This window comes from Pelophylax lessonae (assembly GCF_965119305.1).
Source record: "Pelophylax lessonae genome assembly, chromosome: 2".
NCBI classification, from domain to species: Eukaryota; Metazoa; Chordata; class Amphibia; order Anura; family Ranidae; genus Pelophylax; species Pelophylax lessonae.
In genome coordinates this window covers 158675925-158695637 of record NC_138769.1, presented here as the reverse complement: position 1 = coordinate 158695637, position 19713 = coordinate 158675925, and the positions used below count along the sequence as shown (strand labels likewise).

Genomic DNA, 19713 nt, shown 5'->3' with positions numbered 1-19713 from the left:
AGCTCACTAGCCAAGCAACCAACATTTTCGGAAGGAGGACAACAACTTCCTCATGTCGGCTTCCCTTTACCCCTCGGGAGAGCGATACTACTCGTTCACCCTGGAAATCCCCGGGCATATTATTAAGTAGCTCCCCCACCCCCACTCCGCTGAGTCCGCTCAGGCACACACCGCTGCGGCGGCGGTTGACAGCAGCGCACCACGTGACCCTCGTACGTCGCGACGCACAGACACCACTCCGCCACCAAGATGGCCGCCGTCGCCCCTTCACCTGCGGGTCATGTGCTGAGTTCTGTCTAGCCGGGGCTGCCCGCACTCTATGACCGCCGGGCGGAAGACGGAACGTTTGTGTGCTACCGCTCGCCTCGCCCACGACGTCTGGCCGATGAGATGGCGGCGGTGCGGGGACTCCGGGTGTCGGTGAAGTCGGCGGCGGGAGGTGTGAGCGAGCCGGAGCCCATGGAGGTGGAAGAGGGAGAAGTGGAGGCCGTGGTGGAGGCCGGAGGAGACAGCGATTCCCCCCGGGAGGTGGTATCGGTATGTGGTTCCTGTATGTCACCTGTCTGTGGCCCCCCCTGCACCGGCCATTCATTGCAGTGTGAGCTCCATGACTGGACATAAGCAGAGCTGTGCCTGGCCTAGGGGGGCATCACTCCTCTAGTCTGCCCCTAGTGGTGGGAGCAGCTGTGTGCACCGACCTCCCTCACATGTCTGCCAGGTCTTATCGGGGTCTGTGTCCCCAGGGAGATGGGGGGCCTCATTCACATTGGCATTGACAGACATGCGTCTATAGGACACTTCTGCATCCAAATAAATGTATGGAGTGATTTATTACGTCAAACCTTTTTTTCCCCATTTTAGATATTGTAAGGGAGGGTTATAAATAACTCCTGTCAGGTGTCCCATGGGTGGTGGGGTTTCCTGTACTTCCTGTCCCATAGTCAAAACAGGAAGTGAGAGGAAATCTGTCCAAACCGAGGGAATTCCTTGTCATCAGAACGTGTCCCTCATAGATTTCCCCTCTATTACTGTTGTGGGAATAATCCAGAATTTCAGGATTTATTTATTTGACTTTCAGTTTCAAACTCCGTTCCTATCACTGCGCCTTCACACATGACTTGACGCATGACAATGGAAATCACATTGCAATGGTGTCCGTTTCAGGGATCTGCCAATTTTCACCTTCTTTGAGGTGTCAGTATTGGCCACAAACCTGCCGATGTGACCGAACAGATATTGCTTCAAGTGGTTGTACCAGAGTGATGCGTGCAGCTAGAGGCATCACCCTGGTGTTTCTTCGAGCCGGCGGTCAGCTTTCTTGTAATGACCACCAATGCGGCTAAGCAGCCGCTTGGCTGTTATTACAAGCAGCGGGAGGGGACATCCCCCCCCCTCTTCCGCTCTGCCGGGTCTCCCACCCAGTGTTAATTTTGGCAGAAAATTTAGATTTAGTTTTAGTTATAGTCTTTTGACTGAAATGCGATTTTAGTTTTAGTCGTATTTTAGTCATCTGAATTGTTTTAGTCACATTTTAGTCGACTAAAATCTCCGGCACATTTTTTCTCCAGCGCATTTTAGTCGGCTAAAATCGCCAGCGCATTTTAGTCGGCTAAAATCGCCAGCGCATTTTAGTCGGCTACAAATGGAATAGGTTTAGGTTAGTTGTAATGCATTATTTAAACATTAAAATCTTTACAAAAAGTGCAGCGCTAAAGTAATTTGAATAATAATGTGGCAAGTGGAGAACCACAAAAAAAACATATACAATATAAGCAAAATAGTGTCCAAAATACTGAATAAAGTCCCAAAACAGAAATGCAAATGAAAATGAATCCGCATGCAAGGTGTTGAGGAGAACAATCCTTTTCAGTGACACCCAGGGAAAAGTGGAGGATGGGGACACCTCTGTGCACAAGTATCACAAGCAGCTTACCAGAACTCCTTGGCTACTCAATTTAATGAGACAGCCTCTCCCAGCAAGATGTTATACCAATGTCACCAGCGGTTGTCAAGCTCCAATGCTTCATAATCACTCCATCATATAAGCATGAGTATATAAAAAGAATAAAAGCCCATAGCGTAATTCCGTAACATATAAAATCCAATTTATTAAAAGAATACTACTCACAGTGAGAAGGTAAAAAACAGGTACATAGAACAGTGCGGCGTCCCGCAATTGTCCAAAACAGCATCAAGCAATGTAAAGCAGCCGGCTCCGTAAGGGGGCGTGTGGACTTTGCATCTGGAGTCGCCAACGTTTCGTCATCAAAAGACTTCGTCTGGGCGAATTTAAACATTTCTCTAGCATTTCCAAATGAATTGTATACTCCTGGAGTAAAAATCTAATATGTTATTATAGGGTTTGAACACGCACTACAGACACAGATTATGCTCCTTTCACACGGCCGCTCCGTGTGTCCGCAAATCATCCAATCCGTTTGCGGATGATTTGCGGACATAATGTAAGTGAATGGCACTGCGGGTGTCAGCGGAATTCCATCCGCTGACATCCGATTTTCCTACTTTCAGTTCTGTTCCGTTTTTACAAATGGAACAGAACCCATTTTTTCTTCCGTGTAAAACACGGAAAGGAAGGAAAATCGGATGTCAGCGGTGTCATCCGCTGACATCCGCAGTGCCATAGACATACATTATGTCCGCATATCATCCGCAAACGGATGGGATGATATGCGGGCACACGGAGCGGATGACAGAAATGTCATCCGCTCCGTGGTAAAAAAAAAAAAAAAAGTCCCGCAGCGGACCTTTCACACGGAGCGGCCGTGTGAAAGGAGCCTTAGCCATTGTAATATATAACGTCTTTATAAATAAAACCAAGTTTCATAAACAAACGGAAATATTGCTTTTTGACAAACCGAAGTGCAACTTTAAAATACAAAAACCCCAAAAAAACTGTAAACTCCATTGGCTATAATGTCATTGCACATATTACCTGAATATATTACCAACATTAAATATTAGGGAAAAATATAAGAAAAGCCTTTTTCTTAATTGTTTAGTTTTCAGCAGCTTAGTAGATGCCTCTTACTTATGCGGTGGTGCAATACATGTTTAAACTTTAATGTGCTATTATTACATGCTCTGGATGGAATTGTGTTGCCGATATAGAAATGGCCAGCAGAGGAGTGTTCATTTTTGATGTAAATTTTCAATTTAGTTTTAGTTATAGTCTTATGACTAAAATGCCATTTTAGTTTTAGTCGTATTTTAGTCAACTAAAATTGTGTTAATTTTGTCGACGAAAACATTTTAGTCGACAAAATTAACACTGCCCCCGTCCCACTGGGAGGCCTGAGTGTCCAGCCGGCATGTACGCCGACAGGCTGAAGACCCAAACAAAGTCAGAATCGGGTCTCTGATGTAAAAAGTCAGAAGCTATGCCATGACATCGATTCCGGGTACTGGAGCCTAAAGCCCCGTACACACGATCAGATTATTGAACGATCTGTCGTCCGTTTTTTTGTGGTATGCTAGTCTGATGTGGAAAGTGAAGAGGTTATTTTCATACGAATTTTCCCGCACGACAGAATTCTACTTCAGAAGTGATGTTATGTGTTGGATTGCTTTGTATGTGTTCTTTCGTCTCTGAGCATGCCTAGTCTTGCTCTTAAGATTTTTTTCTGTCGAAATCTGTACTAATGAGACGGAAATCGGACTTTGTATTACGGACAACAAAAATTTTATAGCCAGCATATCAGGATTTTGTCAGCCGAAAAGTCGGAGTTGGCTGTCGAAAGCACCATACTAACAATCCGAAAATCAGACGAATTTTCCCTACAGATTTTCTTATTGTGTGTACGGGCCTTTAGACGCCAGATTCTTAACCACTTTACCACCGGAGGATTTTCCTGCTAAAAGACCAGGGGTTATTTTGCGATTTTTTACTGCGTGACTTTAACGGACAATCGCGCGGTCGTGCGACGCTGTACCTAAACGAATTTCACGTCCTTTTTTTCCCACAAACAGAGCTTTCTTTTGGTGGTATTTGATCACCTGTGCGATTTTTTGATCACGCGCTATAAACAAAAAAAGAGCGTAATTTTTGCAAAAACAACAATATTTTTCACTTTTTTTTATATGAAATTCCCCCAAAAAAAAATGTAAAAATCAAAATTTTTTAAAATTTTCGGCCAATTTGTTTTACGCTACCTATGTTTGGTAAAAAAAATCGCAAAAAGCGTATTTTGATTGGTTTGCGCAAAAGTTATCGCGTTTACTAACAAAGGGAAAGATTTTTGTCATTTTTGGTGTTTTTTTTTTTAACGAGTAATGGCGGCGATCTGCGATTTTTTTTGCGGTACTGCGACATTGCGGCGGACAGATCGGACCCTTGACTGACATTTTTGACACTTTTGGGGGTACCAGTGACATTACTGCAGTAATCAGTGCTATATATATGCACTGTTACTGCAAAAATGACACTGGCAGGGAAGGGGTTAACAGTATTGGACAGGGAGGGGTTAAGTGTGTCCTAGGGGCGTGATTCTAACTGTGTAGGGACATGGCTACTAGTGTAAAAACAAAGATCAACAGTTCTACATAGTAGAACTGTTTGATCTTCACTTTTACACAGGGAGAACTGACAGGTGGCTTGTTTACACAAGCCGCTCTGTCTTTCTCCCGCTGTAGCGGCGATCGTAGTGTGACCGGCGGACATCGGGTCCGCCAGTCACACTCCCGCACTCCTCCGTGAACGAGCCGAGGCGGGCGCGCGCCTCGGCGGGCGCGCGCCCGCCCGCTATTGGCTCTGGAAGGAGTGACAGGCGAGCGACGTAGACCTACGTCACTCTGCCTGGCCGGGGCCGACTGCCGCAGTAAATATACTGTGCGCAGTCGGCAAGCGGTTAAAGAAATGAAGGTATTCCAAACAGCCAAACTTGGTGTTTTGGATGCTTTTAAGTGCAGAGGAGGGGTTTGAGGTCTTAATGACCCCCTGATATCTCCATAAAGAGTACCTGTCCCTGCCTATTACTGTCACAAGGGATGTTTACATTCCTTGTGACAGCAATAAAGTTTTTAAAAGGACAGTGTTAAAAAAAAAAAAAAAAAATTAACTTTAAATGTGCAGAAACTCCGCACCCAATATCGGCCTGAAGGGTGGCTGGAAAATTGGTATTGGCTCTGAAAAAACGACATCAGATGACGATCCCTAGACTCCGTTCACATCAGTGCAACTCAGCACAGAGCCATTTTAAAAAAGGGGTCCTGTGCTACCTTAACCACTCTACTACCGCTCACAGTAATACTACTGCGGCAGAGTGGCTCGTTCCCGTCCAGTCACGTAGTATTAACGTGACTGGACTCCTCCCCTTCTGGGCGGCGCTTGCGCGCCGCCGGAGGCTCGCTCCCGCTGTTTTCATTCACAGCGGGAGTCGGGCCAGGGGAGGAGCAGCGGCGATCGCCGCTGCTCTTACCCGATCGTCGGGGATCGAGTCTGGAGATCCGCCCGCTGTGTGTAAACACAGCGGGCGGATCTCCATAGTGACAGGGAGTGACAGATCGGACTGTTCAGCATAGCTGGACATCCGATCTGTCCATGAATCACATAGTCACCTCCCCCCCTACACGTCAGTAAGCACCAGGCATACATTAACCCCTCCCTCTCCAATAAAATTAACCCCTTCCCTGCCAGTGTCATTTTTACAGTAACAGTGCATATATATAGCACTGATTACTGCAGTAATGTCACTGGTACCCCCAAAAGTGTCAAAAATGTCAGTCAGGGGTCCGGTCTGTCCGCCGCAATGTCGCAGTCCCGCAAAAAAAATCGCAGATCGCCGCCATTACGCGTTAAAAAAAAAACACCAAAAATGACAGAAATCTTTCCCTTTGTTAGTAAACGCAATAACTTTTGCGCAAACCAATCAAAATACGCTTATTTCGATTTTTTTTACCAAACATATGTAGCATAAAACAAATTGGCCAAAAACTTTTAAAAAAATTGGTTTTTACATCTTTTTTGGGGGGAATTTCATATAAAAAAATGTGAAAAATATTGTTATTTTTTCAAAATAAACGCTCTTTTTTTGTTTATAGCGCAAAAAGTAAAAATCGCACAGGTGATCAAATACCACCAAAAGAAAGCTCTGTTTGTGGGAAAAAAAGGACGTAAATTTCGTTTGGGTACGGCGTCGCACGACCGCGCAATTGTCAGTTGAAGTCGTACAGCGCCGAATCGCAAAAAGTGGCCTGGACGGAAGACAGCAAAATCCTCCGGTTGTAAAGTGGTTAATGCAGTTCCAGTGTAATTTTGGCTCCATAGAATATACAAACCACTTCCAAGTTGCACTACATGATCACTGAAAGTCGGATCGCAAGCTGATCACAGCAGTGCGAACCTAGCCTTAAAGCAGGGGTGGGGAACCTTTTTTCTGCCAAGGGCCATTTGGGTATTTATAAAACCATTCGGGGGCCGTACAAAATTATCACCTTAAAAATTAGCCTGTTATATTTGGTCAAACATTTAATTAACTCACCCCTAATGTGATGGCTGCAACTGCTTCTCTTTGGTGAGGTGTGTGATGTTAGCTGGTATTGATGATTTTGCTACTCGCAACAGGTTTTCCAGGTTTGAATCTGTCAGTCTGGAGCGCAGACGACTTTTTTGTGGTGGTAAGTTTTGAAAAGAACTACTGGCAGGTACTGCTGGTGGGTATAGCTGGCTGGTACTGCTGTGGGTACTGCTGGCTCAGGCTGCTTCTGCTGGCTTGTACTGTGCTGTGAGTACTGCTGGATGGTACTGCTGGTTCAGGCTGATACTGCTGTAGGTACTGCTGGCTCAGGCTGGTACTGTGCTGTGGGTACTGCTGGCTCAGGCTGGTACTGCTGGCTCAGGCTGGTACTGCTGGCATGTACTGCTGGCTGGTATTGCTGTGGGTACTGCTGGCTCATACTGTGTTGTAGGTACTGCTGGCTGGTACTGTTGTAGGTACTGCTGACTCTGGCTGGTACTGCTGACTCTGGCTGGTACTGCTGACTCTGGCTGGTACTGCTGACTCTGGCTGGTACTGCTGTGTATGCTGCTGGCGGGAAATGCTGGCTAGGAGAAGTGTAGCAGCACCACGCTGGAAGAAGAGGTGATGTTTCCTGTATTAGTCAACAGGCGGAGTGCATTTAATATCACTCCGCCTGTGACTCACTCAGACTGTCATAACTGAGCAGGAACTATACAGGAAGCATCGGCTCCATTCTGATAGATCAGCTGAGAGACACAGACTCAGCTGCATGGGGGGCCGGACCAGATCACTTCGGGGGCCGCATACGGCCCCCGAACCATAGGTTCCCCACCCCTGCCTTAAAGTATTGCTAAACACAGGACCCTGCATTCACTAGATCTGCTCTCCCACAGTACACAGAACATGGAAGTGCAATTCTTTTAGTAAATATAAACGGCTAAATACCTTTTCTCATCAGCAGTATTTAGCAGTTATGTGACTATCAGTGTCTGGTCGAACGCTGGTTAAAGCTTGTAGGAGTGTTTTCTCCTCGGATTGTCCTATGAGGCTGCTTGACCTCTGTCTGAACAGTGCAGATTGGCCCTGTGCTGACCTCATGCACCCTCCCCAAAAAAAAAAAAAAACTAGCAATACACACCAAACTGAGCATGTGCAAAGTGCCTCCTAGGGCTCTGTTCTATAAGATGGATTGGGGGACAGTAAAAGAAGGGGAGGATCAGAGAAGGCAGGATTAAACAGCCTTTTTACACAATGCCAAGGATTAACCCCTTAGGTTCCACAGTTAGTATAACAAGCATGCTTTACTGTTGTGGGTTTAGTAACTCCACTTTTGAGGGAAAAAAACATTCTCCTCTGGGTGATGTTTGTACATTGCCATGATTATAACAACCTTTGTTGCAGATTCCTGCATTTTGTTCTGAAGAAATTACTGTTTGTTCCTCTGTGCTGAGTGAATCTAATTGGAGTGGCTTCATAATTATCAGCTGTGCACCTGCAGAGTACTAATGAGGAAGTCTGCTGGGCCTGCATCCCTTTAGGGTCCTTTCACACGGCGCAACCACCGACAGAGCCCGTTCTGCTCAGCGGGGATCAATCTGCCGATCCCCGCTGAGCAGGCGGATGGCAGCTCCATCTACGCTCTGTGTGCGGAAAGGGAGCTGTCAGATCCCCGCTGTTCTCTATGGGGAGATCGGATGAGAATGGACCGCCTGTCCGTTCTCATCCGATCCGCCAGACGGATGGAAAATGGGGTTTCCATCTGTCTGGATTTCACGGACAGGATCGGAGAGAAGCGGGTGACAGCGGACATGTCACCGCTGACATCCGCTGCCCCATAGGGATGCATGGGGCATCCGTTCAGGTCCGCCTGAAAAACTGACAGGTGGATCGAATCGAATGTGTGAAAGGACCCTTAGACGTGTTCCTATTGGGAGTATCTCATCAAAAATGACATTTTTGTTCCAAGGGATTCCTGAAATCTGACTTTTATCTTAGTGCAGACTTCTGGGAAAATCAGTGAGCCAATCACACAAGCAGGAAATGATGTTTCTGGGGTGTGGTCAGTATACATTCTCTGTACAGAACAGCTCCAGGTAGCCATATTGCATTTCATTTTTAGAAAAGTACAACAACCACTGATTGAAAACAAAAGGTATTTTTTAATCAATTACAATATGATTTGTGTCGCAATTGTATACACTATATTATTTTTTCTTTATTTGCTAATTTTTTTCCCCTACGAAAGTGGAGTTAAACTTTAAGCTTCGCACACACGATCATATCGGCAGAATGATCGTCTGTTGTTGCTTTTTTTGTTTTTTTGCACGATAGTTTCATATAAAAAAATGAAGGTTACTAAATGTACAAAAATTCTTGTACAACAGAATACAACTTCAGAAATGATGTAATATGTTGTATAGTAATGTATTCTTACATTTACGAGCATGTGTGGTCTTGCGCTTCTGATTTATTTTATTTGTTTTTTCAGACAGACTCTGTACTGATTAATTGAGAATCATATGATCTGGTATCGGACAAGATAATTTTTCGTGTTTGTCCCTTTTGGATAATTTTGGATGAACTGTCCTGATAGCCTTTAGAAAGCTGTGTACCAATGGTCATTCATATTATTGTACAATTGATTTGAAAGCTGTGTTTTTTTTTTTTTTGTTGTCTAATTTTATGATCTTAATGGTTAACAAGGCACATAGAGAGGGTGATTCTCCCAATCTAGGGGCACAGACAGCAATAGCAAATAATTCAAACTAAACAAATTCATAGCTACTCTATCCAAAACAAAAAAAAAAAAAAAAAAAGTTTTGCCTTCAGTTTTACAGCCCCAATTCCAGAAGTTGGGAAGCTGTGTAAAATCTACATAAAAACAGAATGCAATGATTTGCAAATCTCAAACTCCAATTTTATTCACAAGTGAAAATGGGAAACATCCAATATTTAAAATGAGAAAATGTACCATTTTAAGAAAAAAATAATGTAATTTTGAAATTGGCAGCAACACGCCCTAAAAAAGTTGGGACAGGACCATGTTTACCACGGTGTAGCATCTCTTCCTCTTTCAACAACACTCTGTAAATGTCTGGGAACTGAGGAGACCAGTTGATGGAGTTTTGAGAGGATTGTTGTCCCATTCTTGCCTGATATAGGATTTCTAACGGCTCAACAGTCCTGAGTCTGTTTCTTGGTTCTATTTTTCATTTAAAATTGTGCCAAATATTTTTAGTGAAAGATCTGGACTGCAGGCAGGCCAGTTAAGGACTCTTTTACTACAAAGCCATGTTGTTGTCATAGATGCAGTATGGGGTTTAGCATTGTCCTGCCGAAATATTCAAGGCCTTCCCTGAAAAAGACGTCTTCTGGATGGGAGCATAGGCTGCTCTAAGACCTGGTTATACGTTTCAGCATTAATGGTGCCTTTCTAAAGCTGCCCATTCTATACACACTAATTAACCTCTATGCTATCAGAGATGCAGGCTCTTGGACTGAGCTCTGATAACCCGGAAGATCCCTCTACACTTTAGTCTGGACGATGTGACCCCCATGGTTGCCAAAAATGTCAAAATCTGATGCATCTGGCCACAGAACAGTTTTCCACTTTGCAACAAATTTTACATGAACAATTTGAAATGAGCTTTGGCCCAGAGAAGACGGCATTTCTGGATCATGTTCTTTGCACGATAGAGAATTTTTTGGATGGCAAAGAGAACGGTCTTCACAGACAGTGATTTTTGGAGGTATTCCTGAGCCCGTGCGTTGATCTCCATCACAGAATCATGCCGCTTTTAAAAACACTGCCATCTGAGGGCCTGAAGATCAGGGGTATCCAATATTGCATTTCAGCCTTGTCCTTTGCACACACAGCTTTCTCGAGATTCTTAAACGCTGAAGATGATATATTTACATTTTTAGATGCGGCTTTTCAGATTGGTGATCCTCTGCCCATCCTTACTTCTGAGACACTGACTCTCTAAGATGCTCTTTTTATACCCAATCTGGTTACTGACTTGTTCATGTTGAAAAATTATCTTCTAGCTCTTCCTTGTTGGTACCACATACTTTGCCAGCTTTTTGTTGTCCTGTCCCAACTTTGAGATGTTGCCATCAATTTCAAAATTTAGCTTTTTTCTTTTTTTTTTTTTTCTTAAAGTGGTACATTTTCTCTGTTTAAATATTTGATATGTTGTCTATGGTGAATAAAATATGGGTTTATGGGATTTGCAAATCATTGCGTTCTTTTTTTATGTGGATTTTACAGTTTCCCACCTTTTTGGAATGGGGTTTATACTTTAAGGGCCAGTTCACACCCAGAACGCGGTGTTAGAAAGGCACGTTTCGTGCACGTTTCCCACACTGCAGGTGAGTGAACTGTCCTTGCTATCTCTATGCAGGTGCCAATGTATTGGTAATGGCAGCCCAAATGCACCAAATTGCATGGTACCGTAATACTATGCGGTTTGATGTAGTGCGTTAAAAAAAAAAAAAAAAAAGTAGCGCCTGCTCTTCTTCTTTTTCCACGGTCCAGTGCATTTTGCAGTCCATTCAAACAAATAGGCTGTCAAAACACATCAGAATGCATGCATTTCAGTGTGAACCAGCCCTTGTGGGAACCTTCCATCCTTCCCTTCCTTCTATGTTGTGTTCCCATCAGAACATACTTGCCTCCCAGCTGGCTTCAGCGTTGATCCACTGTTCAGGTCCAATGTCTTCAACATCTTTTTACATCATTGGGAGCCTAGATGTCTTCTGGTTTCTTGTAGCCGATCACTGATGATGCATAACAGGTTCACCCAATTGCCGCTGTGTCCCTACTCCTAAAACCGATGGGGAAATCACAGGGGGCTGCAGGAGCAAGGACATGGCACTCTCGTCTAGATGAGAATGTTGGGGGGTGGGGCTGTAGTAAAAACAAAAGTAAACGGGGCTATTATTTGAATATTTGGGGGGATGAGTTTAGGCAGGAAATTTTTTTATTTTTTTTATTTTTATTCTTAAATAATAATCCCTACATCTGGAGCATATTAGGCATCTTAACTAGGGATGCACCGAAATTTCGGCCACCGAAATTATCGGCCGAAAATGAGCCATTTCGGCTGATAATGGGTTAACAGTGCCGAAATTAATATGGCCGCCGTGAGGAAGGAGGAAGGCGCAGGGCAGGTTTTAAAAGTCCCGCCTCTGGCCGGCTGCCCGCCTCTCAATGACGTCCCTACTACGATCTGTGCATTAATGAATGGACATACCAGGCGGGAGGGCAGGGCGAGCGGCTGCTAATAGATAGAACTATGTGAGCCTTCCCTGTCAGCTCAGCGGGACTGTGTGTGAATGAGATCTGATCTGACCTGACACCGGGCGGGGGGAGCGGCCGCTAATAGCTGTAAATATGTGAGCCCTTCACTTCCTTGTCAGAGGAGATGCATGCCTGACAAGGAAGTGAAGGGCTCACATAGTTACAGCTATTAGCGGCTGCTCCCCCCGCCCGGTGTCAGGTCAGATCAGATCTCATTCACACACAGTCCCGCTGAGCTGACAGGGAAGGCTCACATAGTTCTTTCTATTAGCGGCCGCTCGCCCCGTCCGGACTAGGGCTGCAACTAACGATTATTTTAATAATCGATTAGTTGCCGATTATTTTTTCGATTAATCGGATAAAATAATAAAAAAAACTCAATATGCCTTTTTTTTCATTTATTTAAAATAATAATGAGCAAACAGAGTGTAAGTGCCGGTTCACACTTGTGCGATGCTGGAAGGCTGCGTATTCGCAGCCTGTTCCCGCATCGCATCTGCACAAGAGGCAGTCTACACTGCCATATGCGATATGCAGGGGGTGTCAATTAAATGTTAACGACATCCCCAGTTTGATCACATATCGCAGTGCGATCTGACAGTTCGCACAGGATCGGATCGCACAAGTGTAAACCATTGTGCGATCCGATCCTGATGCGGCTGAAAAAAAGGGTCCTGTGCGACTTTTGTGCGGGTGCAGTGCGAACCAGCACTTAGTGCCGGTTCACACTTGTGCGGTTTGCGAGATCGCATGTAATTCGGAGCGCACTGCTCCTAAATTACATGCGATCTCATGTGCGGATGCGAGTTCAGCCATACACTTTGTATGGCTGAATTCACAGCGCATCCGCACCAAACTCGCACATGAGGCATTTTTTGAGCCGCCTCAGGATCGGATCGCACCGCACAGTGGTACGATCCGATTCTGTGAAAACTGTCAGATCGCACTGCGATATGCAATCAAACTGGGGGTGTCGTTAACATTTAATTGACACCCCCTGTGTATCGCATATGGCAGTGTGAACTGCCTCTTGTGTGGATGTGATGCGGGAACACGCTGCATATTCGCAGCGTTCCCGCATCGCACAAATGTGAACCGAGCCTTATACCAAAACTTTTTTTTTTTTTTTCTCAATTAAGCTCCTATATACTGTAAATAATATAATAAATGCTTATCTAGATAAAAGAGTTAATATTCCTTACAAGGTGCTATATTATAATAGAAAAATAAGTGAATAAAAACGTCCATGTCAGCCATAGATATGAAATAGGCAGCATAGAAAGACCCCCTTTATGTGATATATGGACGTTTTTAATCACTTATTTTTCTATTAGAATATTGCACTTTATAAGGAATATTAACTTTTATCTGGAGAAGCTTTTATTATATTTTTTGGCGGGACAGTGCATGGACAGTCACAGGACACTAGCTCTAATCTCGGCACTCACGTTCTGCTGGCTGCTTCTGTCCTCTTTTCTGCCTTGATATGACTCACTCCCTCACTGACATCAGCAAGAGGGCGGGGAGGAAAGGCAGAGAGGAAAGGAGGAGGGAGGGGGGAAGTCACGGAAGTGCAGAGCTGTGTGAGAGAGAGACACAGTGAATGCAGCCGTCGGCTTCACACTGCAGACAGCTCGCTGACAAGCGGGGAAACTTCACAAAGCAGCACAACTAATCGACGGAGCAACTAATCGATAATGACAATCGTTGACAACGATTGTAATTATCGATTATTATCGATTTAGTCGATTAGTTGTTTCAGCCCTAGTCCGGACTGTCAGGGAATTGAAGAGAAGTGAAGCTCACATAGTGACAGCTATTAGCGGCCGCTCGCCCGCCCGGTGTGTCACTTCATTCATGGACAGATCGTAGTAGTAGTGACATCACCGGGAGGCGGGCGGCCGGCCAGAGGCGGGACTTTTGAATAATGGACACAGTGACCGGAGGAGCTGAGTGAGTAGGAGAGGGACGCTGAGGCTGATGCGGGGGGGAGATAGCTGAGGCAGCTTACCATTGGTATTTGTATTAATTATGCAGCATGAGGGGTTTAATGTATTGCCACTGCTGGTCACTGATGCATTAGTGACCGACCAGTGGCAGGTAATTAACCCCTTTGTGCTGCATTAGTGCACCCAGTATCAGTCATGCTGCATAATTAATACAAATACCATTGGTAATTTAACCTATTGCCAACCCGTCACAGTACATATACTGTGACAGGGTGGCAGCGACAGGTGTACGTCGCTGCCTGTTTTTTGGCGTATGCCCCTGTTCCATCTATTTTAAAATTATTTGGGGGAAAAAGTCCTTTTTGGTTTTTGGCCAATGGCATCCTGCATTTTCGGTTTCGGCCCAAAATTTTCAATTTCGGTGCATTCCTAATCTTAACACATGTAAGCACTAGTAGATTTAAAGTGATTGTAAAGTCTTGTGTGTTTTTTTTTGTTTTTTTTTTTTTTGTTTTTTTTTTTTTCATAGCTAATTTTGTTGTGCATAACAAACAGTAGTGGTTTTAGTATGACCGAATAGCACAGCATGGCCTTGGTACAGACACACAAGGTGTCACACAGGTTAAAATGGCAATTTAAAGGTTAATTTCAGTTTGTTATCTCTCACATGGATGCACTGAGCAGGCTAAAATATGGGGAGCCGAAAAGAACTGTCAGAAGATATGCGTAACAAGATCTATACCTGACCTTGTGTTGGTATCGCAATCCCAGACGTTTCCTCTTAAGTGAAGTGATTGAACAGTACTGACTGGCATTATCAAGGCTTTGGATATCTTTTTATATCCTTTTCCATCTTAAAGTTCCATTACCTTGTTACGCACGCCTTTTGACAGTTCTTTTCTGATCACCATGGCTCATTATCTAGCCTTTTCAGTGCATCCATGTGAGAGATAACAAACTCATTGACTATTTATACACATGCTAATTTGCAATTTAAAAAAAGCCACAGATGTGGGAAATTGAAGTGATTTGTAAAGTCTTTTTTTTTTTTTTTTTAAATAAACATATTATACATACCTGCTTTGTGCAGTTGTTTTGCATAGAGTGGCCCTGATACTCCTCTTAAGTCCCGCTCCTGGCTCCTCCCTCCTGTTGAGTGCCCCCCGAGCAACCAGCCTGCTATGGGGGCACCCGAGCCGAGTTACAGTTCCCTGTGTCCATTCAGACACGGAGGCATGATCCGGCCCGGCCCCCTCTCGCTTGATTTGCTGACTGGCTTTGGCAGCAGAGGGAGCCAATCGCGCCACGCTGCTGTCTGAGCCAATGAGAAGGGGAGTCCGGGCAGCTGAGAAACTCCTGCAACATTGCTGGATAAAGATGGGCTCAGGTAAGTATTAGGGGGGCTGCTGAACACATCTTAATGAATAGAATGCATTAAGATAAAAAGAAAACCATCTGACTTTACAACTCCTTTAACCTATAACTGCCATTTTACCCTTTGTGTGTCTGTACCAAGGCCAAACATTCCAGAATATGTAAACGTTTTGTTTAGGGCCATTTGAGTGATTTTTGTTATCGTTATGATTTAAAAAGGAGCCAAACTACTATGTGATGAATGGCTTCATATGATCACTATCCTTAAATAAGAGTTATTTTTTTTTTTTTTGGCATGATCAGCCATATTTTTAGTATCCATGACAAAATTTTACAATTTCTGCCAGGATATGCAAACTTTTGAGCACAACTGTACTTCTTAGTAGTAAAGTTATATCTAAATCCAATTTGTCTAAGTCTGCATTACCCATAAGAATGCAATAAGGACGCGTAAGACAGAATGGTGGTCTGCCTTTGTAAACACAGCAGACCGCTGTTCTGTCAGCAATGAACACAGGTCTCCTATTTATGAACACAGGTCCCTGTGTTCATTCCATAAGTCCATCCCCCACACAGAAAGCATCACTTAGGGACACATTTAACCCTTTCATCGCCCCTGGTGTTAACCCCTTCCCTGCCAGTGTCAATACAGTAACAGTGCATATTTTTAGCGCTGATTACTGTAGTGTCACTGGTCCCCCCAAAAGTTTCAAAAATGTCAGGTGTCCGATCTGTCCGGCACAATGTCGCAGTCCCACTAAAAATTGCTGATCACTGCCATCACTAGTATAAAAAATAAATAAAAATGTCAAATCTTTCCCCTAGTTTGTAGACGCGATAACTTTTGCGTAAACCAATCAATATGCTCTTATTGGGAATTTTTTTTACCAAAAATATGTAGCGGAATACAAATTGGCCTAAAATAATGAAAAAAAAAAAAAAGATTTTTAATTTTTTTTTCTATTGGAAAAGTTATATAGCAGAAAGTGGGGGGGGATATATATAATATATATATATATATATATTTTATAGCGTGAAAAAAAAAATCGCACAGGGGATCAAATATCACCAAAAGAAAGCTCTATTTGTTGGAGGAAAAAGACATCAATTTTCTTCTTGGGTACAGTTGTCAGTTAAAGTAGCGCAGTGCCGAATCGCAAAAAATGGCCTGGTCATTAAGGGGGAAAACCTTCCGTTCCAGGAGTGGTTAAATTAAAAGTTTCATGTTGTCTTTTTTAATAACACATGATACATATCCCAAGATCTTTTTTTTTTTTTTTTTTTTTTTATTGATTATTCCAAGATCTTTAGTTTTTCACAACACCAGGCTTAGGTTTGTCTTTGAGAACATCGGGGAGTAGCATGAAAATGTTGTTTGGCTTGTTTTTTATGGTTGTTTGCTCAGCAGCAGTCATCTACCAATTTTGAACTGCTGACTGTTTACTCAATTATGATTTAATTCCAGTATTATCTGTCAGACTTGTTCAGCTCTGGTTATCATCACTAATAAGGAATATAGCAAGTTGCTGTTTCCCAGTTAAAAGAAAATTTGTAGCAGCATCTTCAAAAATACTCGATCAGGGACGTATCTCTCCTCTCTGTCATTCATACATTTGTTGTCTTTATGTGGTCTACACCCAAATACATAAGATGACGATCATCCAATTTGGGTAGACCCAACAACATTCTGACATCTGTGAGCAACACTGGATACCCCTGGCTGATCTCAGAAAAGAGTTTTATCTCTTCCAGAAATTTTACTTTTTTGCTGGGAGTGTCTGGCTGTTTTTTCTCCATGTTCCACCGTTATAAACATGTAATCCCAGCAAGCCAAGAGAGGAGCTTCAGGGGAATTGAAACGCAAGGAAATGACCAAACACTTATATTTTTTTTAGCCATCTTTGGGTTGGTCAAAGAGTTAGATAGTCACATGATCCATCCAGTTTGAAACAGTGTAAAAAAAAATTTAAAAAATCTTGCACACGCTAAAGCTAGTCAAACATGGCTAGATTTCTCTCATTCCTCCACGTGGATTGGTTACTGTTTTCCAAGACCTTTACAGCTGCTTGAATACCTGAACAGACACTGCATCTGTGACTGTAGTGAGCGTTCAGCTGTCAATTTTCCACCCAGCTCATTTGATTTTTACAAATTCTTTATTTAGAACTTTTTGCAAAATACAATATGCTGTAAAAAAGGAAATCAAAAAAAGGCCACTTCTTTTAGGGGAAGACCCCAAACATCATATAGTCCTAGGCAAACAAGGCATAATGAGACAAATCCGTACATATACAAATGAATAGATCTAGTGCATATATAAAAGGGTCCACATGGCCAGGGTTCTCCTCTCCTTGTTATTGAGACCACATTGCGCACTACAAGTCAGAATTGAGGAACAGGGGAACGCAATCAGGTTTATCTGCCAAATCCAAAACAGGCAGCCTCTAGAGCAAAATAATTCTTCCAAGCAGGGAAGCGTTCTGTTCTATACAAGTTTTGTCAAGGCTGCTTGCTTTCCAGTGAATGAGAGGCACTCTGTGATTGGAGAATTGAGATTGTGAGGTTTTTCCACACCTCCAATCAGTGCCTTGCATTCAGTGGATAGAGGCTTTTTTTTTTCTAATGGAGGAGGCTTCACACCTCAGTGATGACATTTTGTGCATGTCCACCCAAGTTACAACCTGCTGTCTTTGCAGCTTTTTAAGAAATGCCTATTCCAAGTGAAGATTTCGGACATATGTGCCCATGTTAACCAAACAGGCAGCAATTCCGAAGTGTGAAAAAGGCCACATCATGTAGCTTATTGTTATATTTTAACCACTTTTACCTTAACCACTTCAATACCGGGCACTTTCACCCCCTTCCTGCCCAGGCCAATTTTCCCCTTTTTAGCGCTGTTGCATTTTGAATGACAATTGCGCGGTCATGCAACACTGTACCTAAACCAAATTTATGTAATTTTCCCCCCACAAATAGAGCTTTATTTTGGTGGTATTTGATCACCTCTGGGTTTTTTCCTTTTTGCTAAACAAATAAAGACCCGAAAAGTTTGAAAAAAAAAAGTTTTTTTGTTTAGGTTATACAATTTTGTAAATAAATACGTTTTTTCCTGCACTGATGAGACTGCACGGACTGGCACTGGTGGGCACTGACGGGCGGCACTTATAGGCACTAATAGGCGGCACTGGTGGGCAATAATGGGTACTGGTGGGCAGCACTGATGGGGAGGGCAATGGGGGGCTCCCTGGTGGCCATGGTGGGCATCCCTGGTGGCCATGGTGGGCATCCCTGGTGGCCATGGTGGGCATCCCTGGTGGCCATGGTGGGCATCCCTGGGGCCATGGTGGGCATCCCTGGGGTCATGGGTGGGCATCCCTGGTGGTTCTAGTGGCACACCCCCCCCCCCCCCCCCGAGGGTCTGCGCTGGTAATCAACGATCTGGTTACCAGTGCCGACACCCCCCCCCCCCTGTCAGGGGAGCCGCCGATCGGCGCTCCTTTACTCGTGCCTGTCAGGCACGAACTAAGGAAAGCCGATCAATGGCTCTTCCTGTTTACTATGTGACCAGCCGTGATTGGACACAGCTGGTCACATGGTAAAGAGCTACGTCAGAGGCTCTTTACCGAGATCTGAGATGCAGGGTGTCAGGCTGACACCTCGCATCACCGATTGCCGCTCTGCGCGTCCCCGGGGGGCGCGCAGAGCTGTATTATCCTGCCGCCGTCATATGACGTCCGGTCAGGATAATACAACCACATTCCCGCCGTCAATCTGCTATAGGGCGGGCGGGAAGTGGTTAATGTCCAGGCCATTTTTTGCGATATGGCACTGCATTACTTTAACTGACAATTGCACGGTTGTGCAACGCTGTACCCAAATAAAATTGATGTCCTTTTTTTCCCCACAAACAGAGCTTTTGGTGGTATTTGATCACGTCTGTGTTTTATTTATTTGCGTTATAAACAAAAGCAGAGCGGCAATTCTGAAAAACAATATTTTTTACATTCTGCTATATAACCTCCCCAATAAAAAATTTGATTTATTTTTTTTTTTCATCATTTTAGGCCAATTTGTATACTTCTACATATTTTTGGTTAAAAAAAAAAAATCCCAGTAAGCGTCAATTGATTGATTTGCGCAGAAGTTATCGCGTCTACAAACAAGGGGAAAGATTTGTAACTTTTTAATTTTTTTTTTTTTTTTTACTAGTAGTGGCGGCGGACAGATCGGACACCTAACTGACATTTTTTACACTTTTGGGGGGACCAGTGACATTACTACAGTAATCGGTGTTAAAAATATGCACTGTTACTGTACAAATGTTACTGGCACCGAAGGGGTTACCACTAGAGGAGAAATCAGTGTCCCAAGGAGGTGCTTTCTAACGAGGGGGGGGGGGGATGGGCTTTCTGCATTAACACAGAGATCTGTGTTCCTAAATAAGAGGAACAAAGGACCCCTGTGTTCATAAGTGACAAAACAGTGGGCTTTCGTGTTTACAACTGCAGACTGTTGTTCTGTCTCCACGGGGCGCGATCACAGTGCCCGGCAAGTCGCGGGCGCTGGACCCGCTGATTTGCTCCCCCTGTGGCCAATCGGTGCGCGCCCCAAC

General features: G+C 43.9%; 1 protein-coding gene across 1 annotated transcript in view; it reads left to right on the top strand.

The window, feature by feature from the left end:
* Positions 1 to 213: 213 nt before the first annotated feature.
* The window catches only part of NCBP3 (nuclear cap binding subunit 3), a 105373-nt gene continuing 85873 nt past the window's right edge, over positions 214 to 19713 (top strand). Inside the window, exon 1 of the mRNA XM_082244497.1 lies at positions 214 to 537. Within this exon, the coding sequence (XP_082100623.1) occupies positions 391 to 537 (147 nt within the window). The 5' untranslated portion in view covers positions 214 to 390. The remainder of the gene's footprint in view (positions 538 to 19713) is intronic.